Source organism: Lipophrys pholis (genome assembly GCF_963383615.2).
Source record: "Lipophrys pholis genome assembly, chromosome: 15".
Lineage (NCBI taxonomy): Eukaryota > Metazoa > Chordata > Actinopteri > Blenniiformes > Blenniidae > Lipophrys > Lipophrys pholis.
Window position 1 is genome coordinate 17,882,110 of NC_137642.1, and position 12,582 is coordinate 17,894,691.

A 12,582-nucleotide genomic window follows, 5' to 3' on the forward strand; every position below is an offset into this window, starting at 1 on the left:
TTCTCTCATGGAAAAATCACTTAGCCGTTAGGAATTTATAATCTATTGATAGTTTTGCCTATGAATGGGCACAAATACACATATTCCAACATGATTGATTACTTTTTATCATCCGTTAACTGTTGATTGCAATTTATGTCAAAAACACAATGGGGGATGCTTTTGATGAATTCATGGAGACTGCACTTTCTTTAGGTACCTTTAGGTATTTTGCAGCCTGTCAAGCCATTGTTCTGTGGCTATTTGCAACAAAGTGGAAACAACATTTGCTGGTACACAAATCTATCAGCCTGAAGCCGGGGCAAAACAAAGATGTCGCCATGTCAATGAGTGTGAAAGGAAAACAGATACGACTTCACAGGACTGCCCATCTCGCACAGACAAAACAAGCAGATGTGCTTTGAGAACCAACATTTTACAGAGACCTTCATCTCCACCCTTCACAAAAGATCGTTTGAAATGTGCTGCTCTCTATTTATTATGGGAGCGACGGGCTCTCCCCATGGGTGTGTGTCCTTAAAAAAAGGCAAACGCTCCCATTTTAATTACTGAGTACAACCATGTACGAGGCTGGGAAAAAAAAAAAAAAAAAAAAAAAAGCAATCTGAAAATGTGAGCTGTCAAACAATGGCAGTGAGAATCGAGCCATTAATCAAAGGGCTCCTCTCATTATCATTAGTGAGAAACGCTGACTGTCCGTGTCTGTGACTCTGCAGCCCTGCTGGAGCTTTCACTCACAACAAAGAGAGGCTCCTCTCCAGAGAAATCAGTGGAGAACAACATAAACCCTGTTGGAACACAAGCGGTATGTAAGCATTTCTTCATGCTAATCATCTCAAACATGAGAAGAAATGTCAAGTTAATTTAGCCCGGCTGCATGGAAAATTGTCAAGACAAAACGTCTCTTTAGTTACGACTTTTTGTACTTTTAAAGGCACATGCTTCGGTCACGCTAACCACCGCACAAGACAACTGAAGTCTGTTTCTGTTGTCAGCCGTTTTGTTCCGGGGTGTTGTTAGAAGAGTTTTCAGTGAAAACAAAGGAGAAGTGAGCATTTACCTTCGGGGTGTGCCGTCTTCATGAGGCTGGATGATGACTACTTTGACGGTGACGGATGTGCGCAGCAGGTCGATCATCTGTTCATGTGTTAGAGTGGCTACAGCCACCTTGCAGATCTCCACCAGCCGGCTGCCCTGCCTCAGCCCGGCTTTCCACGCGAAGCCGAAGGGCTCCACGTCAGCCACGATACCCTCGAAGTTGACGTGGAAGCCGAGCTGGCTGAGGCTGTTCCGACGTAAAGTCATCTCCGATGTCTCGCAGCCTCTGGTGGTGATCTGGAAGCAGAATCACATTGGACTGGTTCATTAACAAAGCACATCAGCCGTGTCCCAATGGCACTGATCCAAAGACAGATAAGTTAAAGGTGTTTTCACAAAGAGAAAGATCACATTTCGAAAACACACGGGAAAGAAGAATGACTTAACATTTCTTAATAAGCCAATGGGTATTCCATACAAGGCGAATATTATTACAGCATCTGAAGCAGATAAATAAATCCTGTCCTGAGGCAGCAGAGCTCAAGGATGTTTGTTTGGCAAATAAAAAAAAAAAAAACCCTTTCAAAATTTAAACTAATAAGAGGATACATCACAGAGCAAAATGAGTAAGAGCTGCCCACATGTACAAAAACACACACTGCACTCAAACACAAACCTGTCTCCGTGGGCAGAAACACCAGTAGCTCTGTGGTTGCTGCATAAGGAACTAATTGAGTCATGAGAAATAGACATCTTTGGAGAGCTGAGTTTATTAGCTGGAGGTAATCACTTTGGATCCTGGCATTTGTACACAAATATGTAATTTGCATCCATCTGCAGCTAATAAACATATTTATTCCAATCCAGCATGAAAAACATGGTTCGGCTCAGGCTTTTCTAACATTTGTGCTCAGCTAGAAGACAGACAGAGACTTGACTCTTCACTTGTGGATTATTGATGGGCGGTTTCTACCCGTCAAGTTGTGTGTTTCAGTCAAACTTCAGGTTGTTTCTTGTCCAATCTTGAGTCATGTGCTTGCATACAAATGAAGCTGCTCACTTGGCTCAGTTGTGGCCTGGCATAAACATTTACTTCAATGCAATTCGGGTTCAAGTGAAGTTCAAGTGACCATTTTGCTTCAGCAGCGATATTCCAGTAAAAGACGCACCACTGCCTGATTAAGTAGAGTAGAAAATACATGCAAAGGCAGCCAATTTGTGTGCATCTTGATGACCTGAAGTGACCAAGCTCATGCAGTCTCTCCACTATCTTTGCATAGTAGGACTGCATAAGTTCCTCTGTTTATTGTGCCAACAACTGGAATAACACTCAAACTGCATCCAATGAGCTTTAATCACACATCAGATTAGTCTTGGTTCAGCTGTGGGTGACCACCTCCATTTGCTTCAGAGTGGCAGCTGGCTGCAGCGACACATTAACACAGACTATGGACTGTCAACACTCCACCAGATTCTCACACCAGCAGAAATCCTATCTCGCTCTGCGAGAGTGGAACCCAAGACAGCCATGATGCACCATCATGTAATAACAGAGTGGTTTTAATAAGAGGCAGACTTTATTGTTCTGGGGAAGTACTCCTCCAGTTATTATCTCCATCTTGTTCTGCAATAAAATAAACACTCAAATTCTAATCTGGTTTCAGAGGAAAACTTTACAGAGACAATAATGAAACAATCATTCTGCATAAAACATCAAGGGCAAAAGTAATTGGAAATCTTGTGTCCAAATGTTCTCAGGGGTAAGGTCTGAAGGTAAATGGCATGTGTATGAGGAAGACATTGGTGTATGGGACCATGAATCAAACAGCCCTTAGTCAGAAATCCATTAGGCCTAAATAATAGCTTTCTAAATGTTTTCATTAAGGCCCTTTATTCAGCGTAACCACAGAATTAACGTGCACAGTTTCTCCTCCAAATGGTTGAAATCCATAATGGATAAACCTAACAGGGCAATCATTACCTCATAGGCAGGATCCGTGGGGTGTTAAGTTATTCTGATAAAAAAATAGTGACACGAAGCCTGCTGGTGGGAGCGTGTTTGTCCTGCTGACTGAAGTGTTTCCACGCAGAACCAAATAATAGGCTCAAATATGCTGGTGACATACAACTCCCGACACAGCTCAAAAGGAAACCAACGTTATCAAGCTCAAAGCGGTTGTGGAGCAGTGTTGCTGGCACTGTTCCTCTGTGAGAGGTCCGACAGTCAGACACAGCTTTGCTGCTGATGGCACCGTCTGTGCAACAGACATGATAAAACCTGGTTTTTCCTCAGGACTTTGGAAAACAGAAGCACAGACTAGTTAATGTAGGTACACTGATTTATTCTGGCCTGTGTCTCAAATGGGAACCATTACCTGAATCTAAGACAGGAGCTGTTCAAAACCATTCCCAATGTTTTTTTTTTTTCATCAGCGCCGCCAAGACTTCCTCCTGACAATAGCTGTGGGCCTTTGTTCTGATATCTGATAACCAAAATATTATAGGAAAGCCAAACGCTGGAAGACACACCCACTCATACCAGATACAGAATTAAGATCCTTCAAAAAAAAAAAAAAAAGACATGAGCTTTGTAGACAGTGTCTTATTTTGGTTTTCTTCCACATTTGGAAATTAAATTTGGACAGCCTCAGGGGTCCTGGATGTGTAACCACTGTAGTCACTGAGTTAACTTGTGTTTAATGGACAGGTGTAGCATTAGAAAGACTTTACTGACTGCAGCAACTCATAAACCTTGTATAGTGATGGGACTTTTCTTTTTTTTCCTGTTAGATTCAATAGATTCCCTTCTATCAGTGTCTTATCCCCCTAATCTGAATGAAACATAGAAAAGATATATGGATTTATAAATACAATAATATTAACTGTTTACATTAGCAGCTTGGTTTGTAAAAGTTATACAAAGAAATGCTTTTGAACAGTATCTTATACTATCATTACTTCTTCTTCCGTTCCACCTTATGTGGCTCATCTATACAGCGTCGGTTCCTTTTATTCCTCGCTCTTCTGAGGCACTTCAGCACATAAAGAAACCCGACACAATACAAAATGGAGGTGCTTGTTGGAGCTTTGTTCAGTGAACATAACAAAAAGCATATATGGCACCTGGATAGAGAGGACTTGTCTCGTAAGAGGCAGGCGTGTGGCTGAGCAGCACCCTGTAGGGCAGGATGTTCGTTATCACAAAGCTTTAAGCCGTGCTCTCACACTGGGCAAATACATGTGCTACAGCCGTCATTCTGCTCACTCTGGTTTGCATTACATCACAAGTCCTGCCGCCTATAAATCCTCCCAATGAAACATGATTCAAGCCAACCTCTGGGACGTTTAGGAAAACACAGACACCTCAGGGAGAAAGTCCGCACGGTCAGCTCAAAGCTATACGAGCCCCGTGCTGCTGTGCCGTCATCGTCGGTGTGGGCAACGCAGAAAGAAAACATTTTCAATACTTATTCTGAGCTTCGCCTGTGAAATTCTCCTCACAAATCGCCCGGATAAGTGGACAGTAAATGTGAGGACAGATTAGCATAGCAAATGAGCAAAGTGATGTCCTTTGGCTAATCACAAATGCTAATATATCCTGCTCTGTCCTTTCTCGTGAGGAGTAGAGATGACGCTAAATGACATCTGTGTCCTTTAAAGATTAATTATGGTAAGTACGTCATCAGGTTCTGGAGATTTTGAGGTGGTTGGGATTTGTGGCCTCTCTTCGCTGAAAGTTATTAGCCGTTCTGAGCTTCTGAGTGCAACTATAAAGGTGATAATGAAATATGCCTGCTGTAATCCGAAGCAGAAGCACATTCTTGTGTCATAGGAAATGAACTGCAGTTTTTCTTTAGGATGTCATGACGATGTTGATGAGGCAGCCAAACAAAGACTATGTGGTTTAAATGTAAAATAACCTGCCGTTGAAGTTACAATTAACTGAAACTGTATCGTCTGTTTACAAAATTCACTTTATAGGGATCTTGTCTATGGAAATATATTTTATTCAATCATGCATTTACCTGAGATATAGCGGGTTCTTACCTGATAAATGTGCACTTTCAGAATCCAATTAGTTCCATTTATTCGCTCCATATCATCAAATATAACAGGAGGTAGTGTGTTGTTTTTCAACTGCAGTGATTTGCACTGAAGCCACTGCACCTCTTCTGGTTTTTCATGTTGTTAGAAGAATCAACTGGGGAGTTTACTGAGGTTTTTTGAGCTTTGTTTTTTAGATCGAGCTCTTTAAGACTCCTTACTCTTAAGTAATGTGACGTGTCTCATGAATGGGTTCGTGTTCACGCATGCTTTCAGTCTGTTGTTGATTTTAACACAGCACACTAAATGATTCTAATCTGAAAAGCCGGTTTGGCCGTTCTTGTTTCATTTGATTGATAGATGACTGTTTATATGTTCTTGGAATACATTTCATTAAAAATATACCTTTTATGTTGTTTGAATATATGTTTTTATATATATGTATATTCGTCTTAATGTATATGTCATTTTATTTTAAAGTCCTGCTGCCCAAAAATCTCAAATTACTCGTATGCTGAACAAAGCATGAAAGTTTGTGTTGTGAAAAAAAAAAGAAAAAAGAAACTATTATGTAGAACAAAAAAGGGGAACACACAATTAGATCACAGCTTTAAGGCCGGGGAACCAGACCAGACATTTTTTTGTGACTTCCAAGACACCTAGACCCGCTTGGCCTTGAAAATCACACACTGTAACATCAGCGTTGTACAGATGGCCAAGGAACAATTACGAAATGGGGATGAGAGGGCTTGGACTCAGTGGGAAGCTCTCAATGGGAGCGAAGTAGTACGAGGCCAAGTGTCTGCTATTTTTGAGTTCCTCAGACCCAAAAATGTGTTTGTACTTCCACTTCTACTTTTAAAAACTGGGTTGGTGTCCTGCTTAAACCGCCCCCTTCTGTACCTGGACCAAGACATTCGCTGGTTCAACAAAACAAGAACAGCCCCAAAACCTCGTCATCACTAATCTTTCACTCTACTGAATTAACAATTTGTGGCGGGGATTGGCCTCAGCTTGATGGACAGGTTTTTTTTTTTTTCAACCGATATTTCCTGACGGTTTATCCTAATTCACTTCTGAAACTATGACCTACATGGCTCACTCTACTCATTTGCTGATTCTGAGCAATGAGCCAAAAAAAGCTATCAATAGGAGGTCTGTAATCCTCTTTGGACTCTGACAAGTCCGCTTTACGATTTGACGTTCGAGTAATGTTCCTGTCCGCTGTATGTACAATCCAAAAAGAACAAGGTGGTCCTGAGGAGAAGTCGATAGAACAAGAGTGTCATAGACTTATTCAATAGGCCAGACTCTTGCTATGTTCATGAAAAAAAAATAAAATAAAAATGGGGAGAGAAACACAACAGCGGACGCTCAGTGTACAGTTGCAGCTCATGAGATCCGACAAGACAGATATAGGTTAAACAAGCAACAGTTCTGCTGATCTAATGGTGAAAATAAAATAACAAGGTTTGTGGTGAGTCGTAAAGCTACAATGGCAGGAGCAATATTTTGCAGAATGTACAGTTTCACCACAGAGAGACCACAACTATCTCAAAGTAAAATGTTACACTACACCATATAACATGAAGGCTGTGATTTACACTCGCATGCCAAGCATCACTTGAGTGAAACAGAGTTATAAGGGATTTACTGGGACATTTTGATGACAGACTTCGTGTTTCAGGAGAGTTATTCCTGAGGAAAGATGTATTACTGTTCTCCTCTGCATCATTGGCACTATTAAATCCTGGAACTTGCACTGATAACGGCAGTTTTTTATGGAATTAACAAATAAACAAGTGAAGTGGGTGTGTCTCAACACCAGATTGTTAAACTTTGAGATGCTGAAATAATAAAAAGGCAACACTTTCTTGTCAGACTCTGACAAGTCTGTAAAGGCATGAAGACTGAGCCACTCCAAAACTGCAGCTCTTGTGAGGTGTTTCTAATCTGCAGTGGTCAGTATCTATCAAAAAGTGATTCAACAGAGTTAAAACAGTGAAACGGTTACAAGATCACGAGCAACCAGGGCTGGCCTATGTGGTCCGATCCAAAACGTTTTACATTTTGATATAATGAAATAACAATGTAGCTCTGGAAATATGCCAGAATACAGTTTAGCACAGTTTGTTGTGAACTGAGCTGCAGGGGAGTGAGGGTGCCCACCCTGACCCCCGTCCACCGCTGACACAACAATAGCATCAGATCAGGATCACTGATACTCCAATGAAGCTTTGACAGCATGTTTAGCTGAAGGACGTGGATTTTGGACATACGATTGTACAACTGATCAGTGAAATCAAACTGGAAAGGGGATTAAATGACAATCTTTATTGAATGATAAAGGAGCTTTAAAATCAATAGACAATCTATGTCAATCTGTCTCTATAAGGCTGCTGCCTCGGGTTTGATGTGTGCAGCTTTACCTTGAAAATGTCGGTTGTGCTTTTCCGGGTTTTAAATTTTCAATAACACTGAATGTTTAATTCATTGAGGCATCATTTGAACTGTGTAGCATTATAAATCTACAAAAATATTAATATCAGTTGCATTAACAAAAACATAAATCAAATCTGACCTTCAGCCAGTCCTTTAGGAAGGACTGAGGGAAACTAAGCTATTTCCAGAACAGTTACCAAACAAAGCAACATGTCAGGACAAATGCAGCTTGATTGAAGCCTTTATTGTGTTTTGTTATACACTCGGCAGACCATGGCTGGACCATTTGAAGAGGCTTCTTTGTTTTCGATAAAAAGCTTTCTTGTGATCAGTATCTTGTTAATGTCCGTGTGTGTGTGTGTGTGTGTGTATTTGTGGTAACCCTGGCTTCACCTTATCCAGTTTACTATCACTGATTTACATGCTAGATGTGGACAACACAAATGGTTTTACCTGTGAAATGGTTAAGAACCAAAAAACACACTATACTTAAAACCAGACCAAACCCTATATTAACCAGAAGCAATGCAAACAGAATGAATTGCATCCTCTGCAAGGATAATTCATTATTCAAAAGCCCCCCAAAAGAAAAGATTGACTTGACATCTTTTGTTTTTTTGAATGTTCTTGCGAGTGATAAAGAAGACATGAGCATAGAGCATGCGACAGAGGATCAGCTATTCTAATCTATGATTTGATCCCTCAGCCGACATAAGACCTCTGAATTGATGGTTTAGTGTTTGAGGGTCTTACCTCCAGTCGTTGCACCATCTCTCGGATGTCCTCTCCACAGTTATCGTGGGCACACAGCATGATGCACTCCCCGCGCTCATAGAAGATCTTAATGCTCATAATCCCTGAGGTCCAACCAATGACATCGCGACAGGAGCAGTTGAAGACCACGTTTTTTGATTCTTCCTCTATGAGCACGATGAACTCATTGGATATGCCCAGTAAGCAGTCCACATCCGCCGACTGCCCAAAGTCCCGGGCGCGGACGCTCCAGGTGATGGCTCCCACGCTGAATAGATGTGCATCCTTCCTGGGCTTCACTTTTTCCTTCTTCTTTGCCCCGAGGGTGATGAAGCTGAATTTGACAGCCGAGTCTATAGTGGCGGTGCTAACAAAGTTCTCAGCCAAGTCCTTCAGGTACTCCTGCCGCGTGCGGGTCGCCATGGCTCGGAACTTCTCTGACTTGTGTGCAGCGTTTTCTCCGTTGATGACCTTAGCAAGCAGGAAGTCCCTGAAAACTGCGGACTTTGGGAAAGTTACAGACTTGGGAATAGGGGGGCCAAAGGGAGGTACATCTTTCGATCTGGACACCGCCACGCTGCAAAACACAATGTTGATAGTTCAAATGCAGCAGCAACAGAAAGAAAAACCAACCTAAAAAGTATTGAACCATATTTATGATGAGCAACCATTGAAGAAGTGCTTAAATTCTCTGTTGTTAAGGGAAATTATTCCTCATGAGACTTATCTTGATCTGTTCGACTGCAATATAAGCAAAAAAAAACAAAAAACGATTTGACTTCAGAATCATTTGAAGCATAATTTCAAGGTATCTCTGAAGATAATAACTGTATCATCACTGTACAGATCAAAAGAGCCTTGCAGTTCCCACACATTACTCTGGAGTCATGATGGAAACCACAGAAAGCACTTGGCAACCTATTATTACTCTTCTTTCAACTTAGGAGCTCTTAAATGTTCATGAGGAGCCATTTGGCATAAAGACATTTATGCAAATCAAATCCAAAGATCAGCATATTCTCCTAATATCTAAAGCACGCTGGTTTTCATCTTGCCCCATGTGAAGTGTGTTCATTTCTGGAGACTCAATACCACCTACATGTACGTGTATTTTTTTTACCCTTGGCTTGCTTTTCCTAATCAACCAGAACAAAACAGTTTTGCGCCCCCCCTCCATGCTTGTTTCATTTACCTGTAGCAGACGTTATCGGTGCAGGGGTTGTGGACTTTGACGATGACAAACACATGTTGAAAATGAGAGCGGATGTTTTTTGGAGTGAAAGGAAGGGCCCCGGGCTCCTGGAATACTATGGTGACGATATCATTCCCAATGTGCCTCTTCCGTAATAACTAGAATGAAAGAGGGGAAAAACGAGTTAAATACAACAAGAATAAAAGAAGGCAGTGTAAAGATTAAGAACAGAATCAGCCTGTGCAGGTTTTTCTGAATGAAGGCCTCTGTAGTGTATAACAGTGTGAGAGGCATTAGAATGACTCAGCAGTTAAACGGACATGCAGGAGGCGATCGTCAAGATCTCCGAATTTCGTAGGGTGGTATACATCACTATAGCTGTCTAGAGTGCATACGGTTTACATCTTATTTGAAATAGTCCCTAAGAGCACAAGAAAAACAGGATGAGAGAGTTTCCTGTTATTGTTGTTTTATTCTTTGTAAAGGAAACTTACTATTAGAACTGTGGCATATGAAGGAGCACCACTCCACTACTTGATTAGCATGCACAACCTTCTTGACAAAAATCATGAAACTACTTATGAACAATTTTTTTTAAATAATTTTTTAAAAAGGAAAAATAGAATTGCATGGTCTAATTCTGTATTTTACGTTGAAATAGATATTTCACACCAAACCCAGCATGGATATTTGGACAGAGCAGACCTCTGTGTGGTATGAGGCTGTCAGTGAGGGTTAGCAAGAGATGGAAACAAGTCGGATTAGAGAGTACAAAGGTGAATTGAAAGAAGACAAAAAACAAGAGTGGGCCAATCTCTGCTTGGGCCTGCCTAAAGATTACCACCAGCGATTAAATTAAACTATCCCACTTCATGAAATACAATCGGAAAAGGAGAAAAGGAAAAAAATAAATCCTTTTACTACCACTACCCCTAATCCTGCCAATCACACACTTTAAGAGACTCTTGATAGATTAGCTCTCTGCTTCGCTTCACTGTAGATCCTGTCCTTTTCCATTCCGTCACTCACTGAGTCCTTCTGTACATTCACTGTTCATGTCTCTACAGGGCTGCACCCATAGGTTTTATTATGGGTTTAAAAAATACTTCCACATGAGTAGTGCAGAGACTCTGTAAACCTCTGTAATCTCGGCTTTATCGGGCCATCACTCACTAGTCCACCACTACATCTACTTAATTCCACTTGTTAGCGCAGACCGGCACGGAGGCCCATCTAACACCATGCCAGGTCCAGCCCCTGGGGACACATTGATTAAAACCCTACTATGGGGTTCTGTCACCATGGCAATGCTTGCGCTTTTCAACTGATAGGTCATTACCGTGGCAAAATGAGTCTCTAGGGAAGATTGGCAGGATTCAGGAGTGGAGATATCCTAAAAGGAAACTGCTCAGGGACTTATTACATCCATTAGACGCAGGCTCGCCACACAGAAGAGCAAACATGGTGGTCTGCTTCCGGGAATGGAGCACGGAGTTTACTGACCTGCTGTCGGTTGTTGGGCGTGTAGGGGAGCATAGTGGATACATGGAACATAAGCTCGTAGTCCTTATAGGTTGTGTAAAGAGAGTGTGTGCCTGTGGAGTCAGCTGTAAGAGAAGAAAGGGTGGTCAAGACCTAATTACACAAGTGTGATACAAGCAAACAGAAAAGATTAAAGGCTCTTAAAGGAATCACAGACAATATTAGCACATCTCCAGTGTGAGTAAGAAGTGTATGGGCTTGCATTTTGTGTTCGGTGTGCGTTAATGGCTCACTCTTGTTATCCAGCTGAGCTCGGTATTTGGTGAAGCCTTTGAGGCGCACCCTCTGGCCAAGCAAGTCCAGGAACTCCTCCAGTGCTGGCCCAGCGCTCTCATTGTTGTACATCTCCTCCTCCGTGCTCTGGCCCGCCTTGCAGTAAAGCACCCCCACCTTATGCTGGAAGCTGAGCTGGAATGAGGAACATACACAGACACTCATGGGTAAGTATCATTTCCTGTCACTGATGTTCATCACACACACCACACTCATGTGCGCGGTACATTATGCACTCAAAGCATGCGAGTGCCCACTTTCCATCATGTCACAGCTAATGTGGAAGCAGTCGTAACCCTACGAGGGGAGAGCTGAAATCCCCTTTTGTGAAGCCAGGCTGTGAACTCTCAAGACGCTCTGAGCTCCACATAAATCAAGCCGAGCTATTAGCTGCTATTTAAGAGCAGCTGTGGAGCAACAAGGAAGAGAAATGCAGATACATTTGGTTTACAGCACAACACAGCAAAATCACTTTTAAGCCTTTATTAAAAAACCAAAAAAACACCTCCTCCTTGGATATTACTTTAATTTGCCAGGTAAGTGAAATAGTAAGAAGCGCTGAATGGCATCAGCGCCCCATTCAAAACACTCCCGACTCAGTCTCTGTTCAGCAGAGGTGTTTCACTGCAAATATACTGTCGTTTAAAAAATGAGGCATTCATGTTCACAAAACACCCAGCCAAATCTCACGGCTTTTCATCTCAAGCAATAATACAATCGAGAAGTGACAGGTCTTGCATGAAGTTGTCTCCTGAAGAGACAGGAGGAACTAAAACATCCGTAGTGATTCTTCTTGCAGAGAGAGAGAGAGAGAGAGAGAGAGAGAGAAGAGTCCTCCCCACCAAAATGAATCTTTTATGGCTAACAGCTTCCTGATTCCGGCCAGGAAAGAGAGTGAAAGGGGACAGACATATACAGAAGAAATTGCCCCCTGTTTTCAGCACCTGTTGTCAGATATTCACAGCAGCACCTTTATCTTGACCTGGGGTCAATGTGTTGGCTGCAGTGAGACCAAAAGGTTTACCCGAATGTAAAAATCAAGCGATGCTTCATATAGTGGAACAAATTGGAATTGTCTTTTTCCTCTGTCACAGGTTATCAGTTCCCCGCGTGGCCCCGACACCGTTGTCATGGCGATTTCCCTCTATCAGAGCAGACTGCTCTCGCTCGAAAGCTCCGACAGTCGGGGGGGAAAAAAAAAAAAAAAAAAAAAAGCTATTACACTATCAAGCCCAGTGGAAATGGCAATGATGTGCAATGTACTTTTTTTCATCCTTTGTTATATGGACTCACTTAAC

General features: G+C 41.9%; 1 protein-coding gene across 1 annotated transcript in view; it reads right to left on the reverse strand.

The window, feature by feature from the left end:
• Positions 1-12,582, reverse strand: part of LOC308121147 (signal-induced proliferation-associated 1-like protein 2) — an 89,231-nt gene that overhangs the window by 33,385 nt on the left and 43,264 nt on the right. The window contains exons 5-9 of the mRNA XM_080482245.1: positions 11,245-11,419; positions 10,973-11,076; positions 9,470-9,627; positions 8,278-8,854; positions 1,061-1,335 (exon numbers count right to left, since the gene is read on the reverse strand). Coding sequence (XP_080338371.1) covers positions 1,061-1,335; positions 8,278-8,854; positions 9,470-9,627; positions 10,973-11,076; positions 11,245-11,419 — 1,289 coding nt within the window. The remainder of the gene's footprint in view (positions 1-1,060; positions 1,336-8,277; positions 8,855-9,469; positions 9,628-10,972; positions 11,077-11,244; positions 11,420-12,582) is intronic.